We start from the raw sequence: 18,266 nt of genomic DNA on the forward strand, positions 1-18,266 counted from the left end.
CCTTGAAAATAACAGCAGTACTTGGCAGTCTCGAGGTAGACCAGTGATATACAGTGGTTCCCAAAGAGAACAATTGTATTCTATTGTAAGCACAGCAATACCAGATTTTACCAGCAGGTGATGCTGCAAGAGAAAACCCTAAAATGGTGGAGCTATGTCCACTTGACACTCAGAAATAGCAGGGTAGGACTCTTATGTTACTACACTAAGTGGTCTCAAATTAAAGGGATTGGCAAAATAAATAATACATGCACATCTAAGAGGATATTACATTTTCTAATCTCTAGTAATTTCTGTCCTTAATTGGAGTTCCCCTTTCAGAGTGGTTTAACATATGATGAGGCATAGTAGTTTAGAGATTGTAAAAATTAAAAAAAAAATAATACAGCACTTTATAAGTTATTTTGCATTTCAGGATTAAAAAAAAACAATAGGATACCCTCAGTCCTCCGATTTACACATTCTGAGAGTTCATTGATGACATTGATTTTAAAGTTACCATGTGATAGTTTGCTGGTCCCATCCTGGCTTCCATGCAGCACCTGGGATGAACAGTATCATTCTGTTCCCATGATTGACCCTCCATTCTTGAACCATAAAACATAAATGCATGGTCCATTAAACAATATGGCTGAAAGCAAGGAGGCACGCAAAGAAAGGAGTCCCCACTGTTGCACATGAATGACCATGGCAGCCACTTCTTGTATCTGGAGCCTGCGGTTTTGTTTGCTGAGGGCAGCACCTAGCAAGTAGGACCTTGGGCAAATCTGAAGAATCATTTTCCATTCTCTGCAGAGATGAGATAAGAAAAACAGCATCCTTTTCTCCAGCATTTTCAAGTCGAGGAATAGGTACACAGATTTCCTGCTAAATTCAGCATCCTCACCCTCGTCCGGAGTCATGGTAACGCTGACGGAGGGTCACAGCGATGAGCAGCACCCGCCGTCATGCAATTTCATGTTAGAGGAAGCAGGTAGAGTTTACTGGTAGTGGAAGTGGCTCCCTTTTATTATCAGTCCCAAGGACATGCCATTATACATGAACTGCTTCCCCTGTGTGATAAGAAGGACAAAAGTCACAGTGAATGCCCCCGCTAAGATCCTTCAGTACGCCTTTCCGTACCAACATCTGCAGCAGCTTCCTCTCTTTGGTGACGTCATGCATCGGCTGTCTGTTCATTGAATTCATACAAAGGCTACCGTAATAATGCAGAGGGATGTCCGGCTGACTGAGGTCATATCCAAAGCCGGCTAAACTCACTTCATCACACAGGTGTGTGGCTAGGACCACAGCGATTGCACCGATAGTGGGGACATTCTAGACAGAGAAGACAAAGGCAAAGAGAATAATACAATTAAAGGCTTTTACGGTCTACAGAATTATTTTTATTTCATTATATAGTGAGAGCATACTCAATGGTACTTTATAGAGAACACTGAACTATTCACCCTGCCCCGAGGGAGCTTACCGCCCAATGCTGCTACCACCGCTGTACAGGAAATCTAATACTGTTACCACCGTCATACAGCAAATTGAATGCTGCTAGCACCGTCATACAGCAAATCTAATGCTGCTACCACCGTCATACAGCAAATCTTATGCTGCTACCACAGTCATACAGCAAATCTAATACTGCTACCACCGTCATACAGCAAATCTAATGCTGCTAGCACCGTCATACAGCAAATCTAATGCTGCTACCACCGTCATACAGCAAATCTAATGCTGCTGCCACCGTCATACAGCAAATCTAATACTGCTACCACTGTCATACAGGAAATCTAATGCTGCTACCACCGTCATACAGCAAATCTAATGCTGCTAGAACCGTCATACAGCAAATCTTATGCTGCTACCACAGTCATACAGCAAATCTAATGCTGCTGCCACCGTCATACAGCAAATCTAATACTGCTACCACTGTCATACAGGAAATCTAATGCTGCTACCACCATCATACAGCAAATCTAATGCTGCTACCACCATCATACAACAAATCTATTACTGCTACCACCGTCATACAGCAAATCTATTACTGCTACCACCCTCATACAGCAAATCTATTACTGCTACCACCATCTAACAGCAAATCTAATGCTGCTACCACCCTCATACAACAAATCTATTTCTGCTACCACTGTCATACAGCAAATCTAATGCTGCTACCACCGCCATACAGCAAATCTAATACTGCTACCACCGTCATACAGCAAATCTAATGCTGCTACCACCCACATACAGCAAATCTAATACTGCTACCACCGTCATACAGCAAATCTAATGCTGTTACCACCGTCATACAGCAAATCTAATACTGCTACCACCGTCATACAGCAAATCTAATACTGCTACCACCGTCATACAGCAAATCTAATGCTGCTACCACCGTCATACAGCAAATCTAATACTGCTACCACCGTCATACAGCAAATCTAATGCTGCTACCACCGTCATACAGCAAATCTATTACTGCTACCACCCTCATACAGCAAAACTAATACTGCTACCACTGTCATACAGCAAATCTAATGCTGCTACCATCATCATACAGCAAATCTTATGCTGCTACCACAGTCATACAGCAAATCTAATGCTGCTTCCACCGTCATACAGCAAATCTAATGCTGCTACCACCGTTCTACAGCAAATCTAATGCTGCTACCACCGTCATACAGCAAATCTAATACTGCTACCACCGTCATACAGGAAATCTATTACTGCTACCACCATCATACAGCAAATCTAATACTGCTACCACCCTCATACAGCAAATCTATTACTGCTACCACCCTCATACAGCAAATCTAATGCTGCTACCACCGTTCTACAGCAAATCTAATGCTGCTACCACCGTCATACAGCAAATCTAATACTGCTACCACCCTCATACAGCAAATCTATTACTGCTACCACCATCATACAGCAAATCTAATGCTGCTACCACCATCATACAACAAATCTATTACTGCTACCACCGTCATACAGCAAATCGAGTGCTGCTACCACCGTCATTCAGCAAATCTAATACTGCTACCACTGTCATACAGCAAATCTAATACTGCTACCACTGTCATACAGCAAATCTAATGCTGCTACCACCGCCATACAGCAAATCGAGTGCTGTTACCACCGTCATTCAGCAAATCTAATACTGCTACCACCCTCATACAGCAAATCTATTACTGCTACCACCGTCATACAGCAAATCTATTACTGCTACCACCATCATAAAGCAAATCTAATGCTGCTACCACCGTCATACAACAAATCTAATACTGCTACCACCGTCATTCAGCAAATATAATGCTGCTACTACTGTTATACAGCAAATCGAATGCTGCTACCACCGTCATACAGCAAATATAATGCTGTTACCACCATCATTAAACAAATTTAATGACACTACCGCTGCCATACAGACAGGCAATCTAATGTCGCTAACTCTGCCATACAGACAGGCAATCTAATGCCGCCACCACTGCCATACAGACAGCCAATCTAATGACGCTACCACTGCCATATAGACAGATAATCTAATGATACTACCACTGCCATACAGACAGGCAATCTAATGTCGCTAACTCTGCCATACAGACAGGCAATCTGATGCCACTACCACTGCCATACAGACAGGCAATCTGATGCCACTACCACTGCCATACAGACAGCCAATCTAATGACACTACCACTGCCATACAGACAGGCAACCTGAGGACGCTACCACTGCCAAAAAGACAGACAGACAATCTAATGCCGCTAACTCTGCCATACAGACAGGCAGTCTAATGTCACTACCACTGCCATACAGACAGGCAATCTGAGGATGCTACCACTGCCAAAAAGACAGTCAATCTAATGTCCCTACTACTGCCAAACAGACGGGCAATCTAATGCCGCTTCCACTGCCATACAGACAGCCAATCTAATCCTGCTACCACTGCCATATAGACAGCCAATCTAATGACGCTTCCACTGCCATAGAAACAGCCAATCTAATGATGCTACCACTGCCATATAGACAGCCAATCTAATATCGCTACCACTGCCATAGAAACAGCCAATCTAATGATGCTACCACTGCCATACAGACAGCCAATCTAATGCCACTACCACTGCCTTACAGACAGTCAATCTAATGCCGATACCACTGCCATATAGACGGCCAATCTAATGACGCTACCACTGCCATGTAGAGAGCCATTCTATTGCCACTACCACTGCCATATAGAGAGCCATTCTAATGCCACTACCACTGCGATAGAGACAGCCAATCTAATGACACTCACACTGCCAAAAAGACAGACAATCTACTGCCGCTATCTCTGCTATATAGACAGGAAATCTAATGTTACTAACACTGCCATAAGGACATGCAATCTAATGCTTCTACCTCTGACATACAGACAGGCAATTTAATGCCGCTACCATAGAGACAGCCAATCTAATGATGCTACCACTGCCATATAGACACAGGCAATCTAAGGACGCTACCACTGCCATATAGACAGCCAATCTATTGACACTTCCACTGCCATACAGACATGCAATCTAATGCCGCTTCCACTGCCATATAGACAACAAATCTAATGACGCTGCCACTGCTATAGAGACAGCCAATCTAATGACGCTACCACTACCATAGAGACAGGTAATCTTATGATGCTACCACTGCCATACAGACAGCCATTCTAATGCCACTACCACTGCCATAAAGACAGGCAATCTAATGTCGCTACCACTGCCATACAGAAAGTCAATCTAATGACTCTACCACTACCATAGAGACAGCCAATCTAATGACACTACCACTGCCATACAGACAGGCAATCTAAGGACGCTACCACTGCCATATAGGCAGGCAATCTAAGGACGCTACTACTGCCATACAGACAGCCAATCTAATGCCACTACCACTGCCATATAGACAGCCAATCTAATGACGCTACCACTGCCATATAGAAAGCCATTCCAATGCCGCTACCACTGCCATAGATACAGCCAATCTAATGACACTACCATTGCCATACAGACAGGCAATCGGAGGATGCTAACACTGCCAAAAAGACAGACAATCTAATGCCGCTACCTCTGCAATATAGACAGGCAATCTAATGTCACTACCACTGCCATAAGGACATGCAATCTAATGCTGCTACCTCTGCCATACAGACAGGCAATCTAATTGCTAAACTCCCATTGAAAATGCTAGATGGCTGGCTGTTACTGCCTTAAAATATTCTGAATCCCTTCATTATGGCATGCATACTGCCAGTATAGTCCCATCCTCCAATATGCATATTTGTTTCTTCGATGGACCAAACGCTGCAAGACCTCGCTTGCTAGTGAGAGAACAGGAAGGTGTTGCTGGTCCTTTAAGCAGAAAAGCAATGCTGCAGGAGAAGGTAAAAAGTCCAAAGGATATCCTGTTGCTGGCAAGCTGTTACCAGTGACAGACTTAAAGCGCTCCCTCCGATCCTACATGCTCAGCGCAATTCCACCTGTAAGTGGATCCCTGGGTAAACTCGGTAAAGCACCTGCATCTTTGCATACACTATAAAAGCATAAAGCACATCAGCCCTTACTACAGGAAAACCAGAAGAGTTCCACACCACCTCTGATAGAAGACACAACCCTTGTTTTACTACATGATTGTGTTTCTTGAACTCTTGACTCCTGGCCTGTACTTTGGACTTGTGATACTTTGTAAGTTGTCTGACTCCGCCTTTGGATTTAAATTTTGTACTTGTTATTTGTTCCTCGACTCTCCAGCATTAACCTCTGGATATCCTCCAACTAGGCTTTTGTTCTTGAACTGGGATGACAAATTACCTCCGCAACTCTAGAAGAGGTTCTCAAACTAGGACTGCCCTCTTTCACGAAATGTTCTCCAATTCCACCGTTGCATCTGTGAAACCTATTTTTATTTTAGTAAAAGCTGAAGAACTTTGGATTACTTCTCTTTTCTTTCCCAGTCATATACTCCCAGGGATGTGGATTATGCAGATAAGTAATAAAAAAATGAATAGGCTGACCTAACCCTTCCCTATTCTATACTTTTTACCCCCCCAACAAAAAAAAAAATGGACTGGAGTTACACTGTAACCACAGAAATGTACAATGCATCCCTCTCTGTTCACCATCTAGATCAGGGCTAAGCTTCCTCAGCACCCCAGCTGTAATGAAACTACAAATCCCATCATGCCTCTGCCTCTGGGAGTCATGCCTGTGGCTGTCAGTCTTGTAATGCCTCATGGGTTGTGTAGTGCCACGACAGTTGAAGTACAGAGGTTACCTACCCTTAAAATAGATTGCTAGTCAGACAGAAATGCAGCACAAAGGCAAGGCAAATCAGGTCAATCACCAGTAGCATAGATCACAGCACTATAAAACTATTATACATCAGTGATTTACAATGGCTATATAGTTAAGTTATGTTGATGCTTTTACACCCTCAGAGGACGTACCTTGTCCCAGCCCCACCACTTCCAACTGGGAGGAAGGAACTGAAGGATATCTATTGCCGTCTCCTTCACGATGAGAGGATTAAGAATGCGAAACTGATGTGACTTCAGTGGGAGTTTTTCCGTCACACTCTTCCAGAAAAACAATCTGTTCCAAGCAGACTGAAAAACAAAAGTAAAACACGAATAAAGAAAAATATAAGGATACACTGAGGGCTGGCCACTGGTGCTCAGACCCAAATAGCTTGATTGTATGTCTAGGGTTTAGTACCTGCCGCGAGCTGCTTGTAAACGGGCTTGTGTCTGTTCACACCCGCCTATCTCCAATCTGATCCTCCTAAAAAAACAGAAGGGGATCCGTCCCCTTCTGTCTGGGCGGATCAGAGGGCCCATAGAGTAGAGCGGGCTGTGTCTGTGTCTGCTCTGCACTGACCTGTCATCTGCCCGCTCCACTCAATGTGGCCCGCAACTGGGTACCAAGTCAGTAAGGTTGGGGGATCTCACGCATTTTTTTATTTTTGAGGTGGGGGGGGATCTTGGGTGAGTTCCCACACTTTTTTTTCCAGGACTTGACCCCTGGCCGGGGTTGGACAGGTCCACAGCCCCCAATGCAGAGCCCATGCATCCAAGTCCATGTACTTATCCCTATGTACCTGTCAATCTCAGCAGTACGTGGGGAGTCTGTACAACCGATGCCTTCTATTCATTAAAGTGTTTTCTCTGTTAAGGTAAAACTTCTAATTTTAGTTTCCTCCCACCACTCTTCCTACCGCTTACCTGAGCCCTCTAGCGATGTACCCGGCTGCAGGTCTTTTCTCCTTTTTCCCTGCTCTTACAGGCAGCAGGAGCCATTTTTTTAATTACTGCTCTTGCTCTGGCAAATGCAGCGATACCTCACATGTGTGGTTTGAACAGCGATTTCATTTGTGGGCGCGACTTCCGTACAGGCCCCAGGGTAGTATCAAAAATGTATCACCTATGCTGCACCAAGTTCAATGTCCAACAGGTCTCCAGCACCTGGTGCCAAGAACTATATGCCCTTTAAATTCCTTTGCTACAAGCTTTAGTATTGTCAACATTGTTGTTTATGTGTTGCCCTTTGCCAGTGTTGCCTAAAGCCTCGTACACACGCACCGATTGTTGACCAACCGATCGGCCGTCTTTTGTCCAGTGTTGTTGTGTTGGTTGAAATGTGCTCTAGACTGCACACGAATTTTGTCGGCCAACAACAACCAACTGCAGAAGTGATGTCATGTTCCGGTCTACTTTTCGTGTGTTATTTCTTCTCTGAGCATGCCCAGTCTTGATCATCACATGTTTGTCGGCCGAAATCTTTACTGACTGAGGAACGATCGGCCGTTCTGCTGACGGCCAACAAAAATTTTATAGCATGCACACCAGATTTTGTTCGGCCGAAAAGTCGCAGTCGGTTGTCAGAAGCATCATACTAACAAGCTGACAATTGGCCGATCGGACGTTGGCCGAAAATTTACGGCCAACAATCCGTGCGTGTGTACGGGGCTTAAGCCAGGCAGCTCGTGTTTCATCTGCTTCTACAATGAGTCTAGGCCTTCCTTTGTCTGAGAATGGATTTATTTTTTTTTAGTTTCTGGTTTTTAGTTTCTGGTTTCCTTTTCCATCTATTACTAAAGCTCAATGGATCCACAATGTTTTGCTGCTACTGTACGGTGCTACTTGAACTGCTCGGTGTGTGTCCATATTCCTGTAACTGTTTTTGTGGGACCTTCCCTAATTGTGGTTTCCTTTCATGACTTTGCAAGCTGATTTCTTTTTCAGGGGAGAAGAACACTTCCTATCCTTGGAAACATTATAATGTTAGCCCAACATTAGCAGGATTCCAGCATCTGGCTGGTTTTACTTTGAAATGGGTTTTGGTATTAACTCGTAACACCTGCTGTAAAGGTGTAATGGTCGCACAAAGTTTTCTGTACTAGCAACAGCTACAAGTTCAGGTTGGGACAGGTACCTGTCAAAAGGGGTTGCATTTCTGGTTCAGGATGAAAGCCTTGAAATCCTTTTTAAGTTACATTAATAACAATGGCAAGGGGAGTTTCCTTTACTTTGCTAACAATGAATGCGCCCTTGACATGAAGGCTAATAAATGTCATGGTTTCCCGTTGTACCTTTTAAAATGTTTACTTTCCATCGGTGCTCCTTTTGTAGTAGGAGCACCCCCTTTTTTAATTCAATGGATAATTGTATTTTAGGGAGTGCCTAACTACTATACCTGCAAGGGAAAACCTTACTATCTCCCCATATTCCCCTGGCTTTCGAGTAAGGAAACACTTTTATACTAGAGTATATGTGTTTTATACAGTAAGCCCTTCATGGACAGGATTGGGTATCTACATGATGCATTTTAAATTTTTTACATGGGTTTTTTATCAGTGCACTTCAAAGAACTCTTAAAAACAGTCAAGACTGTGACTTCTCTATAGCCGGCCATAGATGGTTCAAATCTCAGCGGGTCCCTGTTGTACCATTTGAGATTCGAATTTTGTATGGGTAGGCTGATTGTATCCAAGTTGACCGATCAGGTGTCAATTTTTACATGTGATTATTGCCATCACTGTGTGTTCTCCTGGCAAGGATGGCTCCCCCACCAGAACACAATAACTCCACGGGAGGGATCCCCACATCAACAGTGACTGTGTTGATGGGGGAATCAATCAAGCAATTTTTTTTTCCTGCAACCATAAAAATTGCACCATCTATGGCCCGGCTTTTCCCTTGAAGGGGGATTCTGGAGCCATAATAGTGAAATGTTCTCGTTTTCGAGAAGTAAGAGTTTATAAAATAAATAAAAGTAAGCAGCTGATAAAGAAAAATACGAATTAAATGTTTTCCGAATGATTAAATGGCAATACAAAGTGCTTAGATTCTAATGTTCAGTTTCTCATATAACGTGCATAACGTTAGCGTGCTGGAATGACTTTGCAGACATGTTTTGGCAAAACCGAAGACAGTTCTTGGATCCTTGGAATGTTTTGTTGTACAATTTGGAAAAACAGTTAATCTCCATGTTCTACTGCAAGGTATTTGGGAGTCTGGGTCTCAGTCAAACTGACAATTACTGATAATTACTCTTCTATAATGACTGATGTGCTGGTTGTGCAAATTCTTAAAGCTCCACCCAAAAGGGTAAGTTCTGCTTTTAGTACTCCCCCCCCCTTCTCTGACACTTTTGACTTGTTATTTTTTTTTTTGGGGGGGGGGGGGATTAGGTACCTAGTTTTGACAGGAACCCATTAACACTTCCGCTCAGATCACCTAGGCCAGTGATGTTGAACCTTGGCATTCCAGATGTTTTGCAACTAAATTTCCCATGATGCTCAACTACACTGCAGAGAGCATGAGCATCAGGGGAAATGTAGCTCCAAGACATCTGGGGTGCCAAGGTTCAACATCACTAGCCAAGGCGATCTGATGCTGAAGTTGTCCCCTCACCCTCCCTCCCTGCAGTCATCTGGGACACGTCACAGGACCCAGATGACTGCCGGACCATTTGGGACATGCAGCCCTGGGTGCCCACAGTTGAAATGCCAGCGCCAGGGAGAGAAGCGATGGCTTGGGACCACATCGCTGGACTGTGGGACAGGTGAGGGTGAGTTTAATAAAAGTCAGCAGCTACACTTATTGCAGATGCTGACTTTTAATAAACATAGAAACGACTGAAACGCCTCTTTAAGTGAATCATTTAATTTAAAACATTTATGATTGGGAGGTACTACATGGCAACTGTCCAGGACTGGAGCTTAAAGACCCGTTCACACTAGAATGAAGTGAGGTAAAGCTGCGTTTCAGTGTGGCCTCCTGTACTGAATTCCAATGGCGCTACCCTTGCGATCTGCTGCAGGGGTCGGTGCAAAATTAACAACACCCCCAGGTCGCAAGGAGTTTGCCAGCACCGGATTGCACAGTAGAAAAGTACCATGCAATGTGGTTGCTGTGCATTTTAAAAAGTAGTGCATGCACTATTTTTGGTGCGGTGCGTTGCGATGTGCATTCAGCCCATTCAAAATGAATAGAGCTGAAATCGCACTGCACAGAACTGCATGTAAATTGCACAGGAACTGCACAGCGTTCTTGTGCGATTCACATGAAGTTCCCAGCTTGAATGGGCCCTGGAAACCACCTGTTTGACCAAGAAGTCAGGACCTTGGTACACTTAACCTCCCTGGCAGTCTGATTATGTCAGGATTTCTGTCCTAAAAGTGGTACATTATTTTGCATAGAAATCTGTTGTTTTACATTTTAAAACTCACCTTCCCCTACGATCCCCGCCATCCTCCCTCGCCGTCCTCCCGCTGTGTGCTCGGCAGATGCCGCCACCTGTCTTCCGGTCCCCTTCCCTGCGAGCGTTGCGACGCAGGGGGGTGGAACCGGCGGCAATTTAAAAAATGTAAATACACTAAATGACATGATACAAAGTTGTGATCCTAACGGATTACACTGTATCATGCCATTTCACCACAGGATTGCACCTGGTGGCTTTTCCAGTGCCCTGCCTGTGCTTTTCCAGTTCTTTGTGCCTGGAAAATTGAGAACGACCATGGCGTCCAAAAGCATTCTTTTTGCGCAAAAGCGCTTTTAGATGAACTGGAAAACAGCGACAGTAAAACGGAGCTACTTGAAGAACTGAGCGATAGCGATTTGTGGGAAAATTTGGCATCAGGTACGGAAAGTGACGACAGCGACGATTCTGATGTCTCTTTTTGGCACAAAGCTCCATTGGAAATTCTGAAGAATCATTTGATATATTTCCCAAATTCTACAAGCTATGCGCCAGAAAGAGACATCAGAATTGTCGCTGTCGTCACCTTCCATACCTGATGACGAATTTTCCCACTAATCGCTATCGCTCAGTTCTTTAAATAACTTCATATCGCTGTTTTCCAGTTCGTCTATGTGACGAACGCCCATTTTCTGGGACGTTCGCCAGGGGCTACTGGAGGTGTGTGGAGGCCAGACTCCTGCCCACGGACTATGGGCCCTGGCTTGTAGGGGAGTGCACCTCTGTGTGGGGGTATATGCTGGAGGACCATGGGAGTAGTGTTGCTTTGGACTCAAATCCATGTCACCCCAAGATACAGACTCTGAGACTGGGATCAATGTTACAGGCCTAAAGCTGCCTGTTGCTGCAGAGGACTTCTCCACACAATGAGAGACTAAAGAGATGCTAATGACGTCAAACTCAGCTATTGTCTACTGCAGGGATGTATATTGACATTTATAGTAAGGTGTTTTGAAAACGAAGACGGGCAGTCTGCGAGCCTACGTCTTCTACTTTCATCTGTTTAGAGGTGGTTTTGTCTTTACACCTCTAGGAATACGTATTCGGCTCTGTTTAGGGGGCTTGTTGTTTGTTGAGTTAATTATGATAATGTTGCAGTCTCATTCACCTATTGTCTCTTTCCAGATGACCAAGGTATGTTGACTATGTTCTGTATGCAATTGCATTTGCATATGATAATGAAATCAAACACATGGGACTGTATATATTGGAAGTGAGTTGTTGAATAAAGTGTCTTTTGTTTTACCCTTCATCGAGCTTAGGCTGATGTTTGAAGGGAATTGAGGGGCCAGGTCACTGCATCACGTGAGATTCTGGGGACCTAAGACAGAAATACTTGGTCCAAGTATTGGGGATCTGTTACAGTCTAAAAGAACGCTTTTTGGATGCCATGGTCGTTAAATTTTCAGGCACAAAGCACTGGAAAAGAACAGGCAGGACACTGGAAAAGTCACCAGGTGCAATCCTGTGGTGAAATGGCATCATACAATGTAATCTGTTAGGATCACAGCTTTGTATCATGTCACTTGGTGTATTTACACTTTTGAATTTGCCTTCCGGTTCAACCCCCCCTCTGCGTTGTAACACTCTCAGGGAAGGGAACTGGAAGGCAATCGGCCATGCACAGAGCGGGGAGAGAGTTCGAGGACGCTGGGGAGGACGGCAAGGGATTGTGGCGGGGCATCGCAGGGAAAGTAAGTAACATTCTGGGGTAATCCTGAGTGTGGCTCGGGGTTACCGCTTTTGGTACTGAAAGTTAACCCCGAGCCACACTCGGGAATACCGCCAGGGGGGGTTAAGGCTCATGCACACAGGACATTTTGCAGCTGCATTTAGGGGCGTCTGGCATTTTTCTTTAACTACCTCTGAACTCTCCTGCATGTTAGCCTATGTGTCCATACACACAAAGTTTCAGAGGAGTTTGGAGGCATAAGCATTTAGGGGCAGTAAAAAAAACCCTGACTGCCACTGTGTCCAGGGGCCGAGGCAGTTTGGTTGCAAAAAGCCAAAAAACACTGCTAAACGCGGCTAAATGCTGTACCAAGCTTTTAGCCACATTTAGCTGGGTTTGCCGTTTTTAGGCATTTTTACGCCTTAAAACGTTTAAAACGCACATAAACGCTATTAAAAACCGGGGTGAACGCTAATTGTTAACGCTTCTTTCTCCTGACAGCAGCACTGGAGTTTTTTAAGCGTTATGTGTGCATGAGCCCTTACTATGTCTGCAGGTTATATTCTCTGCTTTCTTTACTTTTACTCTGTAACTTTTCTCTCCTAAATAAACTTTCAACACCTTATCCAGGAGAAGAGGTTGTGTGGCTTTCCTTATCTAGAGTAAATTTGTACTATAAGACTGAACTTGGACCAAACGGCTAAATAAACAGTTGAAGTACACAAAGTTTAGTTGTTTGATTTACACTGCTCTACCAGGAGGATGACATCACTTTCTCTGTTAAAGAGATGCTAAAGGTTAAATATTTTTTTTTTTGTTTTTAATTAAAATAAAAAAGATGGTAAACTTTTCTACTCTGTACAGCCATTTTGCACAGAGCGATCCTTTACCTCTTTGTTGGCAGTCCCACACAGACGCTTTCCGCTCCTCCTTCCTCCTTCCTCCAGGTGCCTCCTTAGCAAGCCGAATGCTAATGGAGCACCCGTGTTCATGCTCTCCCAAGCTGGGCTGTGTGTGTCCATAGACACACACAGCCTTGGTAGGTCCTGCCCCTGCACTCTACTTACAGGAACCTATAGCTCCGGTTGCTCTTAGTGTCTCCTGTGAGATCAGGAAGTGAGGAGAGCGGTGCTGCAGCTGGAACAGCACCGGAGCGGTAACAGGAGTCAAGTAAATATTTATGGATGGGGGTGGGTAGCACAGGTACTGGGGAGGTTTTTAAAGCAATGCAGAAAATGCATTAACCACTTGATGATTGCCCTATAGCACTTTTACTGCTAAAAGGCGGCAGCTGGAACGTGTGTGTGTGTGTGTGTGTATATTTATTTCTATATATATTGTATATAGATATATATATATACACACACACAGTATCTCAAAGAGTGAGTACACCCCTCACATTTTTGTAAATATTTTATTATATCTTTTCATGTGACAACACTGAAGAAATGACACTTTGCTACAATGTAAAGTAGTGCGTGTACAGCTTGTATAACAGTGTAAATTTGCTCTCCCCTCAAAATAACTCAACACACAACCATTAATGGCAACAAAAGTGAGTACACCCCTAAGTCTCCATTCACACTGGTACGACTTGTCAGGCGACTTGGTCAGCCTGACAAGTCGTGCACCATCGCTCCCATAGTATAGTACAGGAGCCGTTCTAATAGGAGCGACACAAGTCGCTCCGACTTAGAAAAAGGGTCCTGTACTACTTCGGGCGACCTGGAGGCGACTTGCATAGACATTCATGTTATGAAGTCCGTGCAAGTCGCGCCGAAGTCGCGGTGCACGCGACTTCTCAGGTCGCCCCCTAAGTCGGAGCGACCTAATGTGAACGGGGCTAAGTGAAAATGTCCAAATTGAGCCCAAAGGGTCAATATTTTGTGTAATTACCATTATTTTCCAGCACTGCCTTAACCCTCTTGGGCATGGAGTTCACCAGAGCTTCACAGGTTGCCACTGGAGTCCTCTTCCACTCCTCCATATTGACATCATGGAGCTGGTGGATATTAGAGACCTTGCGCTCCTCCACCTTCTATTTGAGGATGCCCCACAGATGCTCAATAGGGTTTAGGTCTGGAGACATGCTTGGCCAGTCTATCACCTTTACCCTCAGCTTCTTTAGCAAGGCAGTGGTCGTCTTGGAGGGGCCGTTATCATGTTGGAATATTGCCCTGCAGCCCAGTCTCTGAAGGAAGGGGATCATGCTCTACTTCAGTATGTCACAGTACATGTTGGAATTCATGGTTCCCTCAATGAACTGTAGCTCCCCAGTTCTGGCAGCACTTATGCAGCGCCAGACCATGACACTCCCACCACCATGCTTGACTGTAGGCAAGACACACTTATCTTTGTACTCCTCACCTGGTTGCCGTCACACATGCTTGACACCATCTGAACAAAATAAGTTTATTTTGGTCTCATCAGACCACAGGACATGGTTCCAGTGATCCATGTCCTTGGTCTGCTTGTCTTCAGCAAACTGTTTGCGGGCTTTCTTGTGCATCATCTTTAGAAGAGGCTTCCTTCTGGGACGACAGCCATGCAAACAAATTTGATGCAGTGTGAGGCGTATGGTCTGAGCACTGACAGGCTGACCCCCCCTTCCCCACCCCTTCAACCTCTGCAGCAAATGTGGGCAGCACCTATATATCTATTTCCCAAAGACAACCTCTGATTATGACGCAGGGCATGTGCACTCAACTTCTTTAGTCGACCATTGCGAGGCCTGTTCTGAGTGGAACCTGTCCTGTTAAACCGTTGTATGGTCTTGGACACCGTGCTGCAGCTCAGTTTCAGGGTCTTGGTAATCTTCCTATAGCCTAGGCCATCTTTATGTAGAGCAACATTTCTTTTTTTTTTCAAATCCTCAGAGAGTTCTTTGCCATGAAGTGCCATGTTAAACTTTCATTGGCCATTATGAAAGAGTGAGAGTGATAACACCAAATTTAACACACCTGCTCCCCATTCACACATGAGACCTTGTAACACTAATGAGTCACAAGACACCGGGGAGGGAAAATGGCTAATTGGGCCCAATTTGGACATTTTCACTTAGGGGTGTACTCACTTTTGCTACCAGCAGTTTAGACATTAAGGGTTGTGTGTTGAGTTATTTTGAGGGGTCAGCAAATTTACACTGTTATCCAAGCTGTATACTCACTACTTTACATTGTAGCAAGGTGCCATTTCTTCAGTGTAATCACATGAAAATATATAATTAACTATTTACAAAAATGTGAAGGGTGTACTCACTTTTGCGGGATACTGTACACAATTGTCAAATTAAGCTGGATAAGAGAAACCCATAACCATACAGGACGGCTTTTGGGTGACAAACAGAACAGATATGTCCGCAGCAGCCTCTGCTGCATCCTTCTATATAAATGGCTCCTGCACTGATGCAATCAGTGCATCTACCAGCGCCTCTTTTGTGTGGCGCAACAGCCATGGAGGAATCATCCTCACTGTCAAACGGGTCAGGGAAACATGGACTCAGATCACGCAGGGTGGTCCCATCTGCAGTGACCAAACCAGATGCAGGATCTGATGAGACTGGAGAGGGCGGGGGGGATCGTTAAGTCAACACCCAATGCTATCCTTACCACGCACAGGAGGTAAGTGACTCAAGCCCCCCACAGTGGGAGGAATGGTGCTCCATCATTAGTGTCAGTGGAAGGAATAGTTCTCCATTGTTAGTGTCAGTGGGAGGAACAGTGCCCCAACATTAGTGTCAGTGGGAGGAATAGTGCCCCCGCGTTAGTGTCAGTGGGAGGAATATTTCCCCATTGTTAGTGTCAGTGGGAGGAATAGTGCCGTATCGTTAGTGTCAGTGGGAGGAATAGTGCCCCATCGTTAGTGTCAGAGAGAGGAATAGTGCCCCATCGTTAGTGTCAGTGGGAGGAATAGTGCCCCATCGTTAGTGTCAGTGGGAGGAATAGTGCCCCATCATTAGTGTCAGTGGGGGGAATAGTGCCCCATTGTTAGTGTCAGTGAAAGGAATAGTGCCCCATTGTTAGTGTCAGTGAGAGGAATAGTTCCCCATCATTAGTGTCAGTGGGGGGAATAGTGCCCCCTCGTTAGTGCCAGTGAGAGGAATAGTGCCCCATTGTTAGTGTCAGTGGGAGGAATAGTTCTCCATTGTTAGTGTCAGTGGGAGGAATAGTGCCCCATCATTCAGCTTCGGGTGTGGCTGCAGGAAGGTTCTCTGGCTGTGTGTCTGGAGCTGCTCCAGGTGATTTCTGTGAGAGGGGAGTTCGGTAAAATCTCTCCCAGCCCTGCTGGCCCCTATCTGGGGAGGCCATGCAGGCCAGCAGGGCCTCTCCTGCTGGAAGCTCTGAACCATCCCCTGGGCTGATGGATGACATACCTGCTCCTGGACAAGCCATGGCTGGAGATCTCTCTGCCCCTGGTGAGGATGAGGATACCGAGTCCATTCGGGAGCGAGTGGTGGCCGGGATCAAGGTCCTGAATAGGGAGAGAGACCAGCTCTACAAACTGAGAGCAGAGTTGAAACGCCTGCGAAAGCAACGTGAAGGTTTGCACAGCCGCAGCCGTGGATCTATGGATTCGGAAATCCAGTTGGCAAAGGTCCGGGTTCAACACCAGGAAACCATTGTGGCCATGATGGAAGGTAAAGAGGGGCCCTTTAAAGAAAAGTTCTGCAATGACCGCAGATTTGCAAGGATGGCAAAGATGGAGGTGGAGGAGACCCCCAGTTCTGACCCCCTGCCCCCCCAAGGTGAGGTGAGCAGCCTGTTGCCTTCTCAGGGCTCAGGAGGCATGCTTAAAGTGATCCAGGCAGTGGAGTCTCCAGTACGGGCGGATCAGCTGGTGTTTGGTGAGGAGAACATACCTGATAATGTGCCTGATAAGGTAAAACCTAGCAAGTCACAAGTGACTGATAAAACTATTTTTGTGCCATTTAACACCTTGGCTAATACTGATGTTTTGCCCAATGACACCCAGGCTGGTAATTTTGTATCCAGCAATATTTCAGCTGCTGATGTTTCCTTGCAGGAAAAACTGCGTTTAAAAAATGACATTGCAGCAAAGGAACTACAAGAGCCTGAACAACCCATTAACCCCCCTTTTGCTGAGCCCAAGGCTGTTTGTCCAGTCACAGCTGTTGTTCAGGACTCTACACTGCAGCATCAGGCCACCTGTGGTACTACAGCAGACACTGTGATAATGAATGGTGATTGTAACGATTCTTCTAACGATTCTTCTATTTCAGGTGTTCTGAATAGTGCTGCCAATATGTGTGCAATAGACAATCCTGCTGGCTCAGTACAAGCAGTTAATAATAAGGATAATAATAATAATGTACCGGCTAAAGTCACATCAGTGTGGGGTCTTGGCCCTGATAAGCCCTCTTTTGCTCAGGTGGTACGCTCTGCACCTGGTAATATTATTAAGCCAGGGCTGCAGCCAATGAGGAACCCTGCTTCCAGGCAGAGATTTACACCACAGACTGCCATTTTGAGCACCCCTGGTTCCGGTCTTGGGTCTCTGGCTTCTGCTGGGGGTCCAAGGCGTAATGTAGTCATTCTTAAATGGGAAGGTGGTGCAGTCTCTCCAGCACGGCGTGTGGTGGTGGATATGATTTTGGAGATGGGCTTTGGGGCGAATGACCTTTATGCCCTAATACATGTAGCTGGGAGCCGGGAGTACACAATCAGCTTCACCAGGCCAGAGGGTCTTGACCTGTTCTGGGAACGATATGAGGCTCGGTGCAGGTCAAGACCCGAATGGGAAGATCTGGCACCAGTTGCTGTTTCACAAAGATCAACGGTTAAAAAAATAACCATCATCC

The 18,266-nt window shown here is 45.3% G+C and overlaps 1 protein-coding gene across 1 annotated transcript in view; it reads right to left on the reverse strand.

The window, feature by feature from the left end:
• Window positions 1-755: 755 nt before the first annotated feature.
• The window catches only part of ST3GAL5 (ST3 beta-galactoside alpha-2,3-sialyltransferase 5), a 121,416-nt gene continuing 103,905 nt past the window's right edge, over window positions 756-18,266 (reverse strand). Inside the window, exons 5-6 of the mRNA XM_082269871.1 lie at window positions 6,465-6,623; window positions 756-1,317 (exon numbers count right to left, since the gene is read on the reverse strand). Coding sequence (XP_082125997.1) covers window positions 1,033-1,317; window positions 6,465-6,623 — 444 coding nt within the window. The 3' untranslated portion in view covers window positions 756-1,032. The remainder of the gene's footprint in view (window positions 1,318-6,464; window positions 6,624-18,266) is intronic.

Source organism: Pelophylax lessonae (assembly GCF_965119305.1).
Source record: "Pelophylax lessonae genome assembly, chromosome: 1".
NCBI classification, from domain to species: Eukaryota; Metazoa; Chordata; class Amphibia; order Anura; family Ranidae; genus Pelophylax; species Pelophylax lessonae.